Source organism: Antechinus flavipes, chromosome 2 (genome assembly GCF_016432865.1).
Source record: "Antechinus flavipes isolate AdamAnt ecotype Samford, QLD, Australia chromosome 2, AdamAnt_v2, whole genome shotgun sequence".
NCBI classification, from domain to species: Eukaryota; Metazoa; Chordata; class Mammalia; order Dasyuromorphia; family Dasyuridae; genus Antechinus; species Antechinus flavipes.
Genome location: NC_067399.1, coordinates 300,004,830 through 300,027,330, shown reverse-complemented (window position 1 = coordinate 300,027,330; position 22,501 = coordinate 300,004,830). Strand labels below are relative to the sequence as shown.

General features: G+C 34.0%; 1 protein-coding gene across 1 annotated transcript in view; it reads right to left on the bottom strand.

Moving 5' to 3' along the window:
* The window catches only part of EML5 (EMAP like 5), a 206,645-nt gene that overhangs the window by 9,742 nt on the left and 174,402 nt on the right, over nt 1–22,501 (bottom strand). The window contains 6 exon segments of the mRNA XM_051977455.1: nt 4,313–4,485; nt 4,672–4,860; nt 5,409–5,523; nt 10,109–10,266; nt 12,673–12,881; nt 15,161–15,334. Of these exon segments, the coding sequence (XP_051833415.1) occupies nt 4,313–4,485; nt 4,672–4,860; nt 5,409–5,523; nt 10,109–10,266; nt 12,673–12,881; nt 15,161–15,334 (1,018 nt within the window).

Here is a 22,501-nt window from a genome sequence, read left to right as displayed (position 1 = left end):
ATTGTATTGTGTATAAAATGTTATCAAGTAGTGTCGCATGCTCTGGAGAAATCCATTATGGAAGAGAGTCAATATGACAAACTCCCTTGTCTTATTTTTAAGAAATTACCACAACCCTCCAAGTCTTCAGCAGCTAACACCACTGAGGTAAGACCCCTTCTCCAGCAAGCTGAAGCTTAAATGATGGTCAGCATATTTTAACAATAAAATCATCTTAATAAAATATATACTTTTTTAGACATATTATTGCATTCTTATTAATAGACTATGGTATAATATAAATATAACTTTTATATGCACTGGAAAACAAAGATTTTGCTTTATTGGTAGATCCATCCAATGTAGTATCTCTGAGATATGCTTATTTTTCAAATAATCACATGTTAATACAATGCCTCAAAGTTTGCAAAATACTTTCTCCCACAAAAAAACCTATTAAGTGACTACTTGAATTAAATCAGCATTTTTCAGGAGGGGAAATTGAGACTATGAGAGGTTGTGATTTGCCCATGCTAAGAAAATATGCAGATATAAATACTGTTTAGAAGATACAAATACCATTAAGAATAATGATTAAAATGAGCATGACAATTTATGTTTCATTACCTGATTACTTTTGGTGCATCTTAAAGAAAAACAAACTCAAATACATCTACTTGATATTCCTGTTTCCTTGACATTTCTATTCTCTCTGAAATATCAAAGCCTGCCTATACCTATCAACCCATACCTACCAAACTTTTTTTTTATAATTAAGAACACTTAACAAGTTGGGCTCAAAATTCTCATATACTGTGTGACCAAGGTCAAATCACTTAATCATTATTATTCTCAGTTCTTCACATATAAAATGGATCTAAGATATGGCACACTAATTCCATAGGACCATTGGGACTAACCGGGCTATTTAAAGGTGTTGCTGTCATCATGTGATGCTTATTCACAACTAGAAGCAAAGGGACACAGTGAAATAAAAAAGGCTGTTGCTCCTGATCTTTGATTTCTCTGCTTCTGAGGTTGTAGAAGAGTATAGAATGTCTGCCCAACATCATCTCGAGATCTTTCTCCAGACTTTCTCCCACCCAATGAGAATTCAAAGCAATAATAATCCTCATTATACATATGAAGTCATGCAAAACATTTCCATATTAGCCAAAAACAAAAACCAAGATAAATAGTGGGGGAAAAAATGTTTCACTCTGTACTCAGAATTCATCAGTTGTCTCTCTGGGAGTGGACAGCATTTTTCCATGATGTAATCTTAAGATTTGTTAATTCTACCATCAGGGAGAATACGGGAGATAATCTCTAACTTTCTACTGCCAAGCTTTTCTTAAAGCAATTTTTTCCAATCTTTTAAATAAAATAGATTAAAGTATATTTAATCAGGTACCTAACTTTTTATAGATTATTCTCACAATCCAAATAATCATTCCTCAGAAGAGACATTTTTGATGACAAAATCTCTTTACTGTCTGCAGAGGAAAGATAGAAATCAAAAGTCCATATTGAGAACTGTAAAATAATGTATCAGTATTGGTAGATGCTTAAAGGAGAGTATTCCACAACTTAAAGCAAAAATGAAGACTTTGGGAATCAAAGGAAATTGTATAAATGATCAGAGGGAAGGGATATTAGCTTTATAGAAAAAGGCTACAAGAATATGTATTATTCAATTTGTATTATGTTCAATTTGGAGGAAAAAGAAAGGCAGACATGTAATAGATATCTTTGATATCTGGATGCCAAAACCAAAGGAGTTAATTTAGACACAAGTGACAACTTCCTGTCAGTAAAGTTTTACAAAGAACCTCACATCAATGAAGTATGTTCCACCCTGAAATTATTTTCCAAGATGGACAGCAGAATTACCTTTTTCCAAGATGGACAGCAGAATTACCTCCTATATGGAATTTTAAGAGGATAAGTATAATATATTCGAAATAATTTGGATGTGTGAAAAGTAGTGGAGGGGAGAGGATGGTGGTATGAGATGAGATCTACTTCATAAAGCACTAGAAACAAAAGAATGAGTTGTCAGTTTAATCAACTCATTCTAAGATTTTTAAAATGAAAAGTGATACAAATCTTTCAGCATATTTTATAACAAAAGTATTTTTCAGTGATGATGGTATGGAAACACCACTTTGTATTCTTAAGTGTCAGTCTCTAAATGTGTTACATGAATAAGTAGAAATGAAACTATGGAAAACAAAAGGTCAACTGGACCAAGTATATGCACAGAAATCATTTATTAAATTTTGAAGGCATTAAAGGAGCAATTCTTAAGATATCTGAAAGGGAAAATGTTGAAAAAAATGTAAATTTCACTGGGGAAATTGTGGGGCCAAAAATTACGTGGAAAGAAAAGCTGGCTGGATTTCACTGTTTTTTGAGCTGGCAGGAAAGTGGAAAATAATCTTCACTGTGATAAAGTTCTTAAGCATCAGTGTAGGTAGAAAAACTGGAAATAATTTGCCAATGTGAGCAAATTACAATTACACTCAAATAATGGAACACAAATTCAGATCTTTCTAATCATCTATGGGGAAAAATAATTTCTACACAATTCTAAACCCATAACTATCACTATCATCTAGCCAACTTGTGTGTTATGATGAACACTTAAATAATCATTGAAATATTTTACTGAATATGCAGAATACTCATTGAAAAAGTGAGTATTATCACATTCAAGAGAAACACTGACTTTTTAAAAATTAGGACTTCTATTCCTTAATAAATGTTCAAAGAATATGAACAATTTTCAGATGAAGAAATTAAAGCTGTTTTATGTCATGAAAAAATGCTATAAATCACTCTTGGTTAGAGAATGCAAATTAAAACAATTCTGAGGTACCACCTCATACCTCCCAGATTGGCTAAGGTGACAGGAAAAGATAATGATAAATGCTGAAAGGGATGTTAGAAATTAGTGTTAGTGGAACACTAATGTATTGTTGGTGGAGTGTGAAATATCAATCCGACCATTCTGGTGAGCAATTCAGAATTATGCTCAAAAATTATCAAACTCTGCATACCCTTTGATCCATCAGTATTTCTAATAGGCTTATATCCCAAATAGATCTTAAAAGAGAGAAAGGAACCCACATGTGCAAAAATGTTTGTGGCAGCCCTCTTTGTAGTGACAAACTGGAAACTGAATGGATGCCCATCAGTTGGACAATGGATGAATGAGTTATGTTATATTGTGAATGTTATGCAATATTATTGTTCTATAAGAAATGACCATAAGAATGATTTCAGAAAAGCCTGGAAAGTCCTATCTCAATTGATGCTGAGTGAAGTGAGCAGAACCAGAACATAATACACAGTAACAAAATTATATGATGATGAACTTGGCTCTTTTCAACAATGTAATGATTCAAGGAAATTCCAATAGATTTGGGATGGAAAGTGCCAATTGCATCCAGAGAAAACCCTATGGAAATTGTGGATCAAAGCATAATTATTTTCACCATTTTTGTTTGTGTTTTTATTTCTCGTGGTTCCCCCCCCCCTTTTTTGATTTTCCTTGCACAACATGACAAATATAGAAATATGTTTAAAAGGACTGCACATAGTTAAGCTATATCAGATTTCCTGTTTGGGGATGGGGGAAGCTAAGGGAGGGATGGAGAAAAATTTAGAACACAAAGTTTTACAAAAATGAATGTTGAAAACTATCTTTACATGTATTTGGAAAAATAAAATACTATCAGAAAAAAAGAAAGAATGTTAAGTTTGTTGATATGTAATTTGAAAAAATGTACAAATTTTCAAGGAAAAAAGTTAGGAATTCAACATTTACAAAGAGGAAAGTTGTGGAACAATAAGCTAAAAATCTATAGCGTCATGAATGGATAGGTGACCATGGACTTCCTTACCAAATTCTAACATATAAGTAGAAAGACTCTCTCTTTTTTAGAAGGAATCTCAAAGCATGAAAAGGTAAGTTTTAATCCAAATAAAAGGAATAATTACATATATAAGTTAAGCCAGGTTAAGAAACTTTATCCCTCCAATAAATGGAAAACATAATTGGAGGTTAAAGAAATTTTTAATAAATATGTACAGGTAGATATAAAAATATTAAATAGGATAATTTTAAAAGTTCAGTGTCATTAAATTGGTCATAGTTTCTGAAGGCTGACATCAAAGAATAAAGCTGTTCCCCTATAATATATTCTTTAGTGTCTATCAAAAAACAGAATCCTGGGTTGGCTGGATTAGTCTGACATCTTTTATGTTCACAACGAGTACTGAATTTCAAGATGACTTAAACAAGAAAAATGCTAACATATTTACTAACCTGATGTCTTGGATGGCACATCTCCTATCTCTTTTCTTTCCCCATATTTTTAGAGAAGTCACCAGTAAAATGATAAATTCTCCATTTTTCATGCCAATAGCTACCATGTCCCCTTCAGGGCTATAGCATACAGTACGGGCAGCATGACCCAAATTGACTTTATTTAGCATCTTCTGAATGAGAAAAAGGAAAAAGTCATGGAGGATTCAAATTAGATAGCACATACAAATCAGTTTTCTCTAAGGCAATCAACTACTCAATATAATTTCTGAGAAAATGTTTTCCTTAACTGTTAACAAATGCAGTATTGTTGTGTCAATGTTGCAAATAGTAACAGCTTTCTAACTATTTGTACTTACTTTATCAGCAATATCCCAGAGTCTTACTGTTCCATCTTCTGCAGCGGAAAGGAAAAAATCTCTTGAAGGATGTGTTGCAAGTCCCCAGATTGGTCCATCCATATGACCATTAACTAAAATATTACAAACTGCGTTTTTCTCTCCTACTTCAATTATTTCAGCATTCTTAGTCCCAACTAGTATCTTTCCCTGAAACACAGGTAAAAATCATACATATTCTATCATTATAATATTGTCCTTTTTAATAAAACATCAGTGACTACTGATTTACACTCAGGAGGATATGTGGCTTTGAATTCTACCCCATACCAATCTTGAACAAACCACACTTTTATCGAGTTCTTCCTGAATTGTGTTAGAAATATAGTCTATGGCCACTATATGCACCATTTCTTTCTGTGATCAACTAATAGGTTATCATGCTATCTAATATGTTCTAACCAACTGAGCTACATAGTCTCTGAATTCAATTTACTTAATGTGGGAATAAGTCAAGAAAAAAAGCAAAGGTAATATAGATAAGGTGAGGGGGATGACTTTCTACCTTGTACAATGATACAAGGAATCTACATAGAATTGTAGTATGAAAGACAGCAAAGTAAATGAAGTAATAGATCAGAAACAGCAAGTAAATTAGTCTGTGATAAATACTAAGAAGTACAGTGCTGAGAAAGAAAATTCTAACAAAAATTACTCTCTAATCCCTGTTATATAAACATGTTTTTAAAAAATCTTACTTTGCCTCTGCACACAGAGCGAACACAATCTGTAATTTGTCCCGTCTCCAGTCTGAAGGCACGGCAGCGCCTTAGCTCCTGGTCCCAAAGCTTAACTGCTCCTCCTTCTTTTGACCTAAGAAAACAATAACCCAAATCCAAACAATAGGATATTATTATGCTATTATCCTTTCTTTACAGACAGAAAAATTGAGGCACACCAAAGTGAAATGAGTTGCCCAGAATCATACAATAACTGTCATTGCCAGGATGTGAATCCAGCAACCACACTAAACTGGAGTGGCACACCTACTTGCTCTCTGCCAGTCTGACAATAACTAATCATTCGTGTAGGGAATAGAGAAATAACAGGCCTGAAGGGAGTAGGAACAGTTTAAGGGGCTAAATTATATAGCCTCCTGATATTAGAAGAAGAGAAAGGGGCAGGGGAACTTTCTTAAAAGGATAAAAACATTTTTGAACTTCAAGAATCAAAGCAGCCTAAGGAATTCTAATTCGAAAGCTCTTAGCAAGTCTAGAAGAGATTTCTCCTTTCTGGAACTCCTGCATTGGTGGTATTCACTTTGATTTCTATAAAGCATTTGACAAAGTTGTTTGTGCTATTCTTGTGAATATGATTGAGATATGCAGTCTAGGTATTAGTACAGTTGAATGTAGTGACAATTGATTAAGTGACCAACTTTTAATCGTTTAATTTGGAAGATCTTTAGTGGATTTTCCTAGGAATCTATCTGTGACTTAAAATAACTGCTATCATTGTTTAGAATTCTCTTTCACTTTATTTTTATATACAGTATACATTCTATAGCTAGATAATATACTTTATATTATAATATACTTTAAGCTGACCTCATATATTAAAGTATATTTTATTATATTATATATATTTATACACACATGTATACTTTATAATATAATATACATATTGAATATATTGCAATTTAATGGGAGGTAAGGCAAATGTAGTATACATAATAATAAATAATATTATATTATAATATACTTTAATACTGAAAATTATACATAGTGAAAAATAAAAAAAATCATTAAATACATTCTAAAAATAATTTTAAGAGATTGTAGTCATTATCCTAATTATTATCATTATACCATGCACTTATTAAGTGCTTATTATGTTCCAGGCACCATGCTAAGCATTGGGAACATAGAAAAAAACAAAAACATGGTCTCTGCTCCAATTAATTTAAGCTCCAATTAATTTAAGTTTGAATCATGCAAAATTCAATTTAGCGATTTGGTATTACCAAAAACCTGGTTACATTAGTACTGGCCAAAATTCAGTTAATATAACATGTGCAAGATAGATAGTGAAGGTTTTAACCTGTTATGTTGTCAATCTGCACTTACCTACTGTCATGTGTGGATGTTATGTGCTGCTGTGTATCATATTATCAACAGTTGTGTTATTTTTTTAAAGAGCCCTTAATAAAGTGGACAAAAGGAAGAATACTTTAGATGAAAACACTGCCAGGACAAAAAAAAAGAGGCTTGTTATTACACTAAAAAGAAAATTTGATGAAATTAAATGGCATGAACATGGAATGAGATGTTGGAACGCTTGAATTCAAAGTAGAGAAAATTATAAGACATGAAGATGAAATAAAAGAAAAAGGCAATACAGTATTCGTTTTTTGTCTTTTTGTAACTACAAGAAATAGAAATGTTTTGATAATAGAAAAGGAGTATCTTAGCTATATGGACCGAAGATGGAAATTAAAAATGTATTCCTTTTGGTGCAACAACCATTAGGAAAAAACCTCAAGTTTTATTTAAGGCAGTGAAGAAAAATGGAAATGAAGTAGTTAGAGAAAAAAACTTATTGTAAGCATTGGTTAGATCCTTTAAAAATGGAGTTCAGCTGCATAATTTAAAAATTATCAGAGAGATGGTCAATGAATATGAGACTCTAGAAGCTAAATATGCTGATGATCTGATGAAAATAATCAAAGTTGGATACAATGATTAACAAATGCTTAATGTAGATGTCACATGCTTATTCTAGAAAAAGGTGCCTTACAGAACTTACATTTCTATGAAAGAAGATCTAAGGATCACCAAACACTTTTAATGGGAGGTAAGGCAGAAAAAGATTTAAAATTCAAACCAATAATTGTGTACAACCATTGATTGGTTCTAGTTCTTTGGTGATCATATAAGAAAGCTGTTTTTAAAGAATGGCTTTCAAATAATTTTAATCTACATGTTGAAATATATTTTAAGGACAACAACACTGTAACTAAAGCATTACTAATTTTAGATAATGCAACAAGTCATCCAACCACATTTGGTTCACTGTGGGAAAATGTGAGTATACAAATCACTGAGATGTAGATAAAGTATTCCATATCTACCAGAGCATTTATGAAGACTTGAAGAATAATTCAATCTACATTGCAAAAATAAGTAACAATATTTTTGTCATATTGTTAGCATAGGCCTATTTTTAGGTTCAATATTAAAGTTCCCTAGTAGTCAACTGATATCCATCTCCAATACAAGTGTATCATTATCCCTTAATCCCACTCTTAACTCTGTGGAAGCTCTTCACCTATTTACTGCAGCAGGCTTTGTCCCGTAAGGGAAGCTGAAGCCTAATCCTGTACCCACATATGTCATTCCATTACATTCTCTTTTTTGTCTCTGGACACCTCAGCAGCCTCCACACCTGTGGTTCCCCTCTTCTGATCCACGAGTTTTGGTCTAGATACATCATTTCAGGAAGTTCCTAGCTCATCTCTGCTCATTTCTCTATAGACTCAACTCTCACTGGTCTTTGTCTACCTATTCCCAGCTAATTTTGTGTTGTTTTCTTTCATTAGAATGTAAGCTCTTTCAGAGTATGGACTATCTGTCCATATATATTTGTATTCCCAGTACCTAACATAATGCCTGGCACAAAGTAAGTACTTACTAAATGCATTATCTATTGTTTTCTTTTCATCAAAGTTTTCAAAATTCTGTAAAGGGTATCTATCACTGCCTTTCTTCTAATCACTCAGGTTTCGCAACTCATGTTTCATTCTCAATTCTTTCCTTTCACTCAATACACATATACAAGCATTTATATACAAGACTTATATATTAAGACTATTTCTGTCTTCATAACATCTCCTACACTCCTTTCTCTCCACTCATATAGCCACTAGGCCATCTTTCCATCATGCCTGCATTATTACAATGATCTCCCTATTTCAGTTTACTCTTCACTCTACCAAATTTTTTAAAGTTAACCATGTCACACTCTCCCTCTTAAATCCAGTGGCTGCTTATTATCTCTAGAATCAAAATATAAATTCTTATGTATGACATTTAAAGTCCTTTATAATCTGTGTCCAAATTATCTTTCCAATCTTATTATTCGTTATTCCCCTTCTCATTCTGTATAGTCCAGGCAAATTCGTTTTCTTTATGGCTCATGTTCATACAAAAAAAAAAAATCCAAACAGGAATAGGAAATTAAAGTATGATATCATTCATTAAGCAGATCCATGAAAAAAAATGGATTTATTATGAAAACTTTCTGCTGAGTCAGAATCAGAGACAATCACTTTTGTTTATTATTTTTGTATAATGTATGATTTTCAACAAATATACACATGGTTCTTACTAAATTTCAAGACCAATTATTTTTGATTGTTATATTGTATATCTTGTAAAAAAGTATCTAAAATTTATCTCCTTGATTAAATAGATCAATCAAATTAATAGATTAAAAAATAATCATTATTATTTATGAATCTGCCCACCTACTAAAAAATACACAGGGATTATTAAAAAATAATGAAAAATATTCAGTCACATTGTTCTCAAGAGCAAACAGGTTTTTCCTACCCTTAATAACTTTTCAAAATATTGTTTGTTTTTATGTCATACTTATAATATTTTTCTATTTGTTTTATAATGTTCAAAGTATATTAGTACAAGAATATATTTATATAATTTATAAATAAATATGAAAATGTTGGAGTATAGATTAAAAACTTTTTAAATGATAGAAGTATGTGATTAAGTTTGTAGACCACAGGCTGATTTAAGCATAGATGATGACAAATTTATCTCAAACAAAAACTATAGCATCAAGTAATTGTGGAGACATCTAAAGATATATATTCACTAGAAAACATTTCTCTATAAATATGTATGTCAAGTGTGTGGAAGGAGTTTAAATGCTTGTGGAACTAGATTATAGTTAAAATGATCATGACTCATATTATATAACACTGTAAGAATTAAAAATTTTTTCTTCTAAACAAACTGTGAATAAATAGCATGCTTTTCCATTTTATGGATGAATAAATTTTTTCTTGTTACTCAAGTTTAAGGGCTTGCCCTAGGTCATCTTGTTAGCAGAAACAGGGCAAAACTGGTATTTGAATATAGGCCTCTAAATCCAATGTTTTGAAGATCTTATCTATTAACATATTTGCTAGAATTCAAACTAATTTATGCCAGAGAAAAATTTGAATAGGTAATAAAGATAATAAATGAAAAAGATAAAGAAGAGAAGTTAATGAAAAGAAAAAACCTGACAAAGTAAAAAAAAAAAAATCAAAATAGGTTCATATAGCTAAATATGTGGCAACTTGATAAATATTCAGACATATTCAACTAAAGTTTCCAATTAGTTGACAATTCTAGTAAACATTTAAAATAAGAAAAAAAAAAAAAAGGACACTTACGGTCTTTCTTTGCCACCAGTGACTATAAGCCCATCTCTAAGGGTTGTGTACATCGCAAAGACAGGTCCATTATGAGCTTTGGCCACAATACGACATAGAACATGGTCTTTCCACACACAGACATCTCCACTGATGGTACCTGTAAATGTCAAGTTATTCTGAAAGGGGAAAAATACACTCATCAAAAGATTCAAATGAGGAAAGTAACGGTTGCAAGCAATTCTAATACAAAACATATGACTTCTCAGTGCAAACAATGATTATCTAGGTTACAGATTACTGAAGCCTGTCATATCTCCTCACCCAACTATTTTTTGTTATTTAACTATTTGTTAGAATATATTTCAGAGCACAAAAACCTTGAAAAATGTACAACTCTGTTGTTATTTTCAACTGTTTTGATAAAAGATATTGTCAAGAGAAATGGTTGAAATTAATTATTAAAGTCATGTTTGAGAAATTTTCTGAATTTAATTAACATTTTTATAAATCCATGACTTCATCACTATGGGCTCCCACAAGGAAGCAAATCACAATCCATCAAAATAATATTGAATAACAACAACAACAAAAAAAACCTACTGACTTACTACTTATGAGCCTCAAATGAAATTATTTATGTTCAGTGCTTTACAAACTTTGAAATGCTTATATATTAGTTACTTTATTATGTATACTAAATTTAGATTAGCCACCAAGAATTTAGGATAACAATAGTAAGTAAACATTCCATTTATCAGTCACCCCAAATTATAGTTAAATTTTATTAACAAATGAGAAACTTGAGTTGATTAAAATGCCAAATTGTATTCCAGCTGTTCTTTTGTGAAGCTTACTTACTAATGAGCTATGAAAAAGATAAAACCAAGAAACTATCCATTAGAATCATTCCTCTGTATATCACAGTTGTTTCTCCCTTTCTTTCATGTGTTTCTCTCTTTGCTTCCCATGAACAGGGAGTAATGGTTCCTAAGCACATCTAATCCCATGTGGAGATGTAAATAGGATAGCTCTGCTCTCTCCATATTTCATATAACTGACCTCCAAATCTTCTCAATGCATAAATCACATTAGTTTCCTACACTTCTAGTCATAGGATAAAATAAAAACTCTTTGATCTAGCATTTCAGACTGTCATTCTGGCTCTACCCAAATTTTCTAGACTTATTTTCTTTTTTCCAATCTTATCTCACACTTCTTTCCTTCATACATTCAATATTTTAGTCAGACCACTAGTTACTCTCTGATCCTGTCCTGTCTTCTTCTACCTTCATTCATTCACAGTCCATTCCTCAGGAAGAGAAAACACTTTTTTCATTATTTCTTCTGGTTGACATTCTCTTCCTTTAAGACCTGAGTTGATCTATTTCCTTCATGAAAGTCTTACCTTATCCCCCAGCTGAAAACAAACTCTTCCTTCCCAAAATTTTCTTAGAGCACTTTATCTGCACCTCTTTTTTACCCTCTACTTCATGCTTATTTTTTATACATGTCTTTATTTCATATATATACATGTACAAATATGCATACATATATGTATGTACATAAGTATACATATGTATATGCACACATAGTAATATATATGTGTATAAATTGTAGTATAATATCTCTTCCAGCGCAAGGATTGTATTATTTTTCATCTTTGTATCCCCAAACAAATTATAGTATATTACAATGAGTAAGGAGGCACTTAAATAAACATTTATCGAAATGAATTCAAGCTGCAGAAGCTTGTTATCAAAAAGTATTTAAAACACAAACCTGAAACATAAAAAATAGAGAAAATTATAAATACAATTTGTATTTTTGTTATAAATTGTTTTTCTTGTAGGAATGCAGGCATGGTTTGCTGCTACTCTTTAAAATGAGAAGCACTTTGCAGCAATTTTAAAAACTGCTGAAAGAAGATCTGGATGTCGGTTTATTCTGTCCCCTATAATAATTTTGAGTAAGTCACTAGTCTTCCATATACAGAGATTAACATTCTATGATTGTACTAAGAGGTATATAAGATGGTGAATATAAGATTTGGTATATACTTATAAGTATGACATATAAGAATGACAATCATATTTATAATCTGTAACATCAAGTTCTTTTCTCAAAAAAAAAAAAAAAAACCAACCCTGTGCTATAGACATAATTCAAGGATCCTTATACACATTTTAAAGAGGAAGAAAAGGAAGTTCCAAAGGATAAATAGCCTGGCCTTGCTCACCCAATTGAATAAAGAACTGAGGTAGGAAATGAAGGTCCTATTGATTCAAAACTTTATCCACTATTTTGTCCTAATTCTTAAATAAATTACTATTTCCTTCTCCCCTATTAAGCTTCCTCCTATTTGAGAATAAAACTATCAGGGAAAGTCAGTGAGGTTTTATGTCAAGAGATATGCATAGTTTATGGTTAACAGATTATATAAGCCAGAATGTAATAATGAATTCATTGATCAAAGTAAGGAAATTTAGATAAATACACTTAACATATAAACAACAGTTCAAGTGACATACATGCAAAACCAGACACACATACACACTTTAAAAAACCTCTGTAATGATACATACTGCTCCAAAAGCTACAGCTAGCATTGTCTGCATCCGGGTATCTTCGATTGTACTTAACAATCCTTTCTTACTAAGAAGAGCTCTTCCAGCTAAGGTCCAGAATCTTACATGTTTCACTCCTACTGAAACAAACTGAGTATCTGAATCTGGTCTGAATTCTGCCACAAAAATACGTTGGTTGTGACCTGCTCTGCTGGCAATTTTAGCACCTAGTAACAACAAACAGCAAAAACTCTATAAAGGATCAAGTTTAAAATTTTCCAATAAAATTGATTATTTAAAAAAAATCTTATTTATCGATACTGTTGCTTTATAATATATTTTCCCCTTGATTCCATCTCCCTCTCACACATAAGTCATGTTTTGTTAAAAAAAAAAAAAAAGATTTTAAAAGAGGAAAAAAGGCAGTTCAATAAAACTAACAAATATATTTACTGGGTTTGCCAACATTTGTGACATGACATGCCTGCAATTCCTCATCTCTGCAATAAATGAAGGGAAGTTCTTTTTGCACTATTTTCTAGGATGAAGATTAGCTATTATGTTTACAAAGAATTTGATTTCTTATTCTTTGTCCCTCTTGTTTAAATTATTACACAAACTTTGCATTTGTTATTTTTCTGATTGTGCTTATTTTATCTTGCATTACTTCATATAAATCTTTCAATGATTTTCTAGCTCCTATATATTTACCATTTCTTATAGCAATATTTAATTACATTTATGTAACACAGTTTTGTGGCCATTTCCCTAGGTCATTCAATTTGTTTCCAGTTCTTTGCTACCACAAAAGAACTGCTATGGTTATTTTGAGGTAAATGGTACTTACAACCATATTTGTGGCTATGATCTCATTGGAATATGCTGAGTAATGGGTATGTAGTCATTTTAGTCACTTTAAAAAATTACAAATTGCTTTTAATAATGGCTGGATTAATTTATATCTCAAACAAGAATGTGTTAGTATACATTGAGTTCCATTAGGCTTTCCAACATAGATGATTTACAGCTTTTTTGATTAGTAGGCTGTGAGATGAAACCTCAGAGTATTTTCTTATTATCACTGATGTGGTGCAATCTTTCATATGATTGATAATATTTTCAATTTTTTTAAGAACTATTTTTTGTCATATTCTTTCACCACAAGTATTTAAGAATGGTTTGTGATCTCATGTATTTTAATTCCCTGTCAGAGTCCTATTAGAGATTATCAGAACTTCAGAAATAATACTGCACATAATTTTTCCTAATTGATACTTTCCTATATTATTCCTGCTGCAATGCATAAGCATTTCATTTCTGTGGAATCAAAAAGGCCTTTTTTTTGTGATCTTTTCTATCCTTTATCTGATAGTACTCTCTCATAATCATCGCTATAAAAACTACTTGATCTTATACTCTTCTCATCTTTTAAAAATCATTTAATCTTTCATTCAAATTACACATCCATTTTGAGCCTTATTGTGATATCCGGTATAAAATAATGGTTTAAAACTTATTTCTGTCAAATTGCTTTCCAGTTTTCCTAGAAATTTTCACTGAATAGGTAATTTCCCCCAAGAAATTTTTATTCTTGGGTTACTGACTTGGAACATCTCTGATTTATATTCAGCTTGTTGAAATGATCTGTTTCTAAGGTTGTAAGTGAAAATCAGAACAATTACTTAGTTGCCATCCCTTATCAATGTGATTATAGAAGGATCATTCATCTGTAGGATTCTCAACATATCTTCTTCTTTTTTTTTTAATTATAGCTTTTTATTTATAAGTTATATGCATGGGTAATTTTACAGCATTGACAATTGCAAAACCTTTTGTTCCAATTTTTCCCCTCCTTCCCCCAATCCCCTCCCCCAGACGACAGGTTGACTAATACACAACATATCTTTTTAGATATATTGTACCCATGATCTTAATTATTCAAACCATAAGTTTTACAAAGCAGGTATATTTTACTTTATATCATAATGTTCCTAAAAAGTTTTATATAAACAGAAATCTATTAAATTAAAACAATTTCTGCAATGGTTTTCATTACTATTTTGAGATGATGTATTTTAATTTTTACTTGCAGTGGTAGCAAATACTTCATGCATTACTCCCCAGCTTCTCTGTAGAATCAGTTGCCCAATAAACATATTATTGAAGGGAATTATCTGGCAAATCCTTTTAAAAAATAAATAAGCTGCTTCTTATTGACTTTTCTTAAAATAATGCTGGCATAAATATGCAGATAGCAGACACGATCAGTGTTGGTTATGTGTAACAAAAAAGGCAAATCATGAAACTAATATAAACATTTCACATAAAATACATTCTAAAATAATATTCTCTAACAAACTCTAATAAACTAACAAACTTGGTTATTTGTAACAAAAAGGCAAATCATGGAATTAATATAAACACTTCACATAAAATACAATCTAAACAATATTCTCTAACAAATTCTAATACACATAACTTATAATGAAAAACAATTTTTTTTTACCTTCTTGCCATTTCCAAATGGTAATGGTATGTTCTGGGTCCAGACCCACAGACAGCAACAGTTTTCCAGTAGCACTAAAGCTAACAGAACATACACCTTTTGAATGGTAACATCGTAAGATAGACAAAGTTTGCTTGTTGACTGCATCCCAGATGTGTATAGAAGGAGCTGTAGCTAAGCAATAATTAAAAAAACAAATTTGTTATAGATTTGTTACAAATGCTGTTTTAGTTTCTACAAACAGTATATGATCTCTAAAATGTAAAACAGTTAATGAAATTAAGGACAATATCTTGTCTTTTTAGAGAGAATACAAAAAAATTTACAATTTAAAATACTAAAGAAAATAGTGAACACAATGTGATGATATGGGATATCCAAAAGTTTTAAATTTACACAATGGACACTGTTCGAGGTAATATCTTTATTTATTCAATTTGAATGTTATAACATGACTATTTGCTGACAATTTACACTAGAACTTTTAAACTCCTTAAACTGAAACCCTAACTATACTCTTGGGGCTGTACAATTAAGATGAATAAGAGAGATAAGAGAACCTGAAAAGGTTAAAGGTATATATTAAAGATTGCTGAATGATAGCTATACTAATGTACAGCCAAGTTTTTCTGTGGCTTACTATTTATTTTCTTTTAAATACTTATCACTAGTGTGGGGCTATTATACTTTTAAAAAATAACTATTTTTCTGAATATATTTTATACACTGAATATATTTTTATACACTGAAAATATCCATTCTCTATGAATCCCTCCATTTATAATAGCCAAATGAATTTTGAAAACATACATTTAGTAGCCAATTTAAGAGTCCCAGAAAGTGAAGGAATAAAATGAGTTTAAACATAGAAAAGATACATACAGAACAGAAAGAAGATGACCTTAAATGGGAAGACATGAGTATGGAAAAAAAAAAAAGGAAAAGCACCTTGGAGAAGACAGCAAATGAATTGATTTTTTTAAAGAAAAAAACACCCACTATTTATTCTATTTTATTTAAATATATTTTATTGATGATTCTTCCAAATAACTTTTCAAAAAGGCAAGACCAACAATTAGTGCATTAATAGATCTGCTTTCCCATACATTCTTCTACATCTGCCATTTTCATTTATTGTCAACTTTACCAATCTGAAGGGTATGAAGTAGAATGTACTATTTCAACTTTCACTTGAAATTACTAATATTTTGGAGTATTTTTTCATACGGTTGTTGACATTTTTTTTTCCTTGAGAAAACTGCTTACTCATATCATTTGGCTATTTGTGTAATTGAGGAATGGCTTACATTTAGAAATTTGAATCACTTCCTTATATATATTCTTGGGGAAAATTTGTAACTAAATTGCCTATCTTTTTTTACTAAAGCTTTTTATTTTCAAAACATATGTACAGATAATTTTTCAACACTGACCCTTGTAAAACCTTGTGCTCCACTTTCCCCCTCTTCTTTTCCTCCCCCCTTCCCTAGATGGCAAGTAACCCAATATATGTTATGTAATGCGCTGAGGTTTGAGTTTATGCACTGAGGTCCCAAGCACGTGAGGCTAAATAGTAATTGGACCATACTCTATTAATATATAAGCTTGGAAAAAGAATGGCTCCCACCCACTCTTTGTGCAAGTCCTGATGTGTTGTATAGGAAGTGACGTTTTTGGTGGGTGGAGGCAAGGGAATGGAAAAGGAAGGGGAAGGAAAGACTGCTGGCTGGCATCTTGACACAGCTGCTCGCATTGCTATCCTGACGGCCCTTCATCTCCGATCCCCCTCTGCTAGCTGGCTTCCTGTCGCAGCTGCCCATATTGCTATTGCAATCCTTCTTGCCCATCTTGCTATCGCAATCCTTTTTCACCTCTTCACTTCAATAAAGATTGAAGATTTTTTCCTTAACCTAAATTCCTGACTCTGGCTGATTTTAAATACGCGGTCATCACATTTGGCGCCCAAGCGTGGGAACCAAGGACCCTACTTTCACTGAAGAAGTCTCCAGTGAGCAGGAACTTAGGTGAGTATAACAGACTAAACTAGTAACCTTTTTTTGGCTGAAATGGGACAGATCCTAGCTAAAGATTCTCCATCCCTCACCCCAACCCCCCCACCCCCAGCCCCACCCAGAAGTGGCACTATAGAAAGCCTGTTCAAGCTGGAAGAAGATCAAGGGCTACTTATAACTTGGGAACAGACAGCTAGACTTCTTGGTACATTAAAACACACCTGCCCTTGGTTCTTAGAAGAAGAGCAAATCTCTCCAGATAATTGAGCATTGATTGGTCAACAGCTCTCCACATATTACAATGAAAACAGTCCTCATTCAACTTCCATCGAGGCGTTCTATTTATACAATATAATACAGTTGGTCTTAAGATACCTTATAAGTTATAGAAGAAAAGGAAAAAACTCTAGGAATAGCCAAATGGGGAAGCCTGAGATAAAGGAGGAAGATAATGAACAGATTAATGACCAGATCCTCATAGGGCATGGAGATTTATGTGAGACTCAAGGAGGGGTAGTGGGGGGACCAGTGACAGCACCAGCACCTCCCCCCCCAGCATCCAGATGCTCCTATGACTAGATTGCAAAAGGAACTAATTAAGGCCAAAGCAGAAGGGAGAGATGCATTGGAATTTCAACACCACATTTTTCCTGTAATTCAACAGTTTAATTCTTCAGGTCAAGAAAGTAGAAGATACTCTCCTTTTGATATAGAAATCCTCAAAGACCTGAAAAAGGCTTGCACTCTTTATGGGGTTACATCAGTTTATGTTAAGATGTTATTACAGAATTTGGCTTTTGAAGTCTTGACCCCTAATGACTGGAAATCTATAGCAAGGATATGCCTAGAAGCTGGACAAAACTACTTGTGAATTTCTGAATAAAGTGAGCTCTGTAGGATACAAGCCCAACAAAATAGTCAAAGTGGAGTTCATGCTGCAATCACCTTGACCTACTAACAGGTGTAGGTCCTTATGCAGATGTCGCAGTACAAATTAATTATTCTGTAGCAGCATGTCAGCAAATTGCTGCTAATGCTATCAAAGCATGGGCTTCTCTCCACAATAAAGATGAAAAGGGTGGGGCCTTCACAAAAATAACACAAGGGCCAAATGAACCCTTTGCTGACTTTGTGGGACGTTTCCAGACAGCTATCACAAGAACAAATGGGGAAAATGCAATAACAGACATTTTGATAAGGCAACTTGTTAAGGAAAATGCTAATGAGGTTTGCGGAAGAATTATACTAGGACTGCACAAGGATGCTCCTTTAGAGGAGCTCATAAGACGCTGTGCCACAGTGGGCACAAATGCCTTTTATAGCCAGGCTATGATGCAGACTTCCCAAAATCCAAACATGGGAAGACAGAATCCCTCCTGGCAAGGGACTTCCAGAGAGACTCATAAATGCTTTCAGTGTGGAAAAGTAGGGCATCTGAAAGCTCAATGTTGGTATAGAAACAGAATGGGAAAACAGGGTGGGAGAACAAGACCCAATAGCCCATGTCCAAAATGCAACAGAAGCTTCCATTGGGCCTCAGAATGTAGACAGATTCAGGGTAACGGGATGAGGGGCCCAGCCCCAGGGCTCAAGGCAAAAAACACTTGGGGCATGATGGCAGCCAATGGTGCACCCAGAGAGTGCCTACAAGTTCAGTACCCAGATATGACCAATCAGCCAGAAAGCCATATGATGGGAGAAGGGGATTACACAGTCAACCAGCCAGGAAGCAACCTGATGGCAGAAGGGAATTACAATTGGGGAGAATAGAGCTGTATGCAGCTGGGACTACTGAGATACCCCCTGGAGAGGTGAAATCTGTTCCTCTCCAGCCTATGGATCCCTTATCTCCAGGCACAGTAGGCTTGACCATTTCACCTCCTTTTTGTACGTACAAAACAGTGTCCATCCACACTGATGGGGAAACTGGGGAATGTGTAGACAATATCCCAGTCACTAATACAGGTAGACAATGTGTGACTTATCACCCAGGAGAAGTGGTAGCATCAGTTTTACTCATACAGAATCCTAATAAGCAACCTGGTGATAGTCACCCAGATTCTGAGTCCAGACCACAAAATCCAGGAATATACTGGACAGCAGCTGTAACAGCTGACTGACCTATATGATCTATATAAATGGCCTACCATTAGAAGGACTGGTAGACACAGGTGCAGATCGTACAGTCATTAGAGGTGCCAATTGGCCCAGTCACTGGCCAAAGATTAAAGCAGACACCTACATGTTTGGAGTAGGAGGATCAATAGCAGCTGAAGTTAGTGCTATAACTATAAGCTGGACTTTTAAAGGCAAAACAGGAATTTTTACTCCTTTTATAGTTGAAAAAATACCCATCAATCTGTGGGGAAGAGATGTTTTACAGCAATTAGGGTTAAAAATGAGTACTTTGGTTTTTTAAGCAGGGCTGCTGTTGAAGGCCTGCCAACACTTTCACCTGTTCCTATCCAATGGAAAACTGATACACCAGTGTGGATAGAACAGTGGCCCTTACGTAGCGATAAAATTCAGGCCTTATTAGATAAAGTACAGGAGCAGCTTGAATAAGGGCATTTACAACCTTCTCTAAGTCCTTGGAATTCCCCAGTGTTTGTGGTAAAAAAGAAATCTGGAAAATGGAGGATGCTCACTGATTTAAGAAAAGTGAATGAACAGATGAAAACTATGGGAACTCTTCAGCCTGGATTTTCATCTCCTACTCAATTGCCTAGAGAATGGCCTCTTTGGGTCATAGATATTAAAGATTGTTTCTATTTTATCCCTCTGGATAAGGAGGATATGAAAAGATTTGCCTTTTCACTGCCCAGCGTTAACTTAGCTGAGCTTTATAAAAGATATGAATGGACAGTTTTGCCACAGGGAATGAAAAACAGCTATGTGTCAAATGTATGTTGCTGCTGCTCTTGCTCCAGTAAGAAAAGCATTTCCAAAAGTTATGCTATTGCATTATATGGATGATATATTGGGATGTGCACCTGAGGAACAAATGTTAGAAGCATGTCTACAAAAGACCATAGAAACACTAAGATACTACAAATTGTACATAACTGAAGAGAAAATTCAAAGAAATGCTCCATTTCAATATTTAGGATATGAAGTATACCCTAAGGTGTTTACAATACAAAAACCTTAAGAACAGAGAAGCTAAACACCTTAAATGATTTTCAGAAATTGATTGGAGATAGCCAATGGATGCGACCAGTGTTAGGCTTGACTACCTTTCAGTTACAACCATTATATGACATTTTAAGAGGAGACAGTGCTTTGAATTCACCACGCCAGCTTACAAAAGAAGCTCAAGAGGCTTTGAGAAAAGTTGAACTGGCTTTATCCAATGTGGTTGAAAGAGTCACTCAAAAACCCTTGAAAATATCAGTTTTTGCCACACAAGAGGCACCTACAGCATTCCTTCATCAAGGAGACAGTGTGATAGAGTGGGTGAATCTCCCGGCACAATCAGAACAAAGCCTTACTCCTTACCCAATGCTTGTGGCTAGAATTTTATTAAAGGCCATTAAACGAGCAGTACAATTATCTGGGACAAAACCTGATAAGATATACACCTTTTACACCAATACACAAATTAATGTGTGCTGCCATCCCAGAGTGGTAAATTTTATTAGCCATGGCTCCAAATTTTACACATGGGTCTCCATTAAAGATAACCAGACTTTTACATTATTGGCAATGGATTCTTGAAGAGAAAGTTTCTAAAGTTCCTCTTAAAGGACCAACTATCTTTACAGATGCAACCAAACACAATATTTGTGCTGTATGCTCTCATGACTTACTATAAAGAGAGTAGTCAGAACTCCTTTTCAGTCCACTCAGCAGAATGAATTGTATGTGATCATGCTAGCTCTCATTTATTACCCAGGAGACATAAATATAATATCTGATTCAGCCTATTCAGTAGGTGTGGTACAAAGAATTGCCACAGACCAAATAAAGTTTGCAGCTTCTAATATATATCAGCTCTTTAAGGAACTTCAGGAGCAAGTGAGAAAGCATTCAGGGAAGATTTATATCTTGCATGTCCACTCACATAGTGGACTTCCAGGTCCTATTTTTGATGGAAATTCAAAGGCACATAGCCTTTTAACTATGTTAACCCAGTAAGCTTTTATTTCAGGAGGCCCAGGAATCTCATTCTAAATACCATCAGGCTGCTCGAGCTTTGCGTTTACAATTTGTGATAAAAAAGAGGAAGCTAGGAGCATAGTAAAAGCCTGTACAGCTTGCCTTCCTTTCCACACTCCTATACTGCCTCTGGGGAAGAACCCTCGTGGTTTGAGACCCAATGAAATCTGGCAAATGGATGTGACCCTTTATAAATCTTTCGGTCATCTGTCTTTTATCCATGTTGTGGTAGACACTTTTTCAGGATTCACTTTTTGCAATACCAGCAGCAAAAGAGACAGCCCGAGTGGTCACTGAATTCCTCACACAAGCATTTGCCATTATGGGTGTGCCACAAGCAATAAAAACAGACAATGGTCCTGCATATGCCTCCAAACATTTTGCACTCTTTTGTGCACAGTATAAGATTTCACACACCACTAGCATACCCTTTAATCTTCAAGGACAGGCAATAGTAGAGAGGAGAAACAGAGACATTAAGACGCTGCTCCAAAAACAAAAGAAAGGGGGAGCCACAGGTTACCTTAGAGAACTTCTAAATCTAGCCCTTTATGCTATTAACTTCTTGATTTTTGACAAAGATGCACTGGCTCCGGCAGACAGGTTTTATAACCCACTGGAAGGGCAGTGTCCAGTGCGAGCAGCTCCACTAACTTTAGATAATTGCCAGGTGATGTGGAGAGACCCAGAAAGTGGTGAATGGAAGGGACCAGATAGGCTAACTGCTTGGGGGAGAGGGTTTGCTTGTATCTTTACAGGTGGAGAAGGAATCAGATGGGTGCCAACAAGCCGTATTCGCCTTGTCCATCGCAGAGAGACAGAGCAGACCCTTGAAACGAAGGAGAAGACCCAAGAAATATCGGGTGGTTCTGTTGCTGATTGTGCTCACCACTGAAAGAGCGTGGCAGTTATGGCGTCTGACTCATGGACATAGAAAACGGTTGGACTTCAAAACCCTCAGGAATCATTGGATTCTCTGAGACATGATAAGGACTTGTTGTAGGACTTGAAAACCCTCAGGAATCATTGGATTCTCTGAGACATAAGATTGCTGTAGGACTTGAAAACCTGCAGGAATCATTGGATTCTTTGAGACATAAGACTTGAAAGCCCTTAGGAATCATTGGATTCTCTGAGATATAAGACTTGAAAGCCTTCAGGAATCATTGGA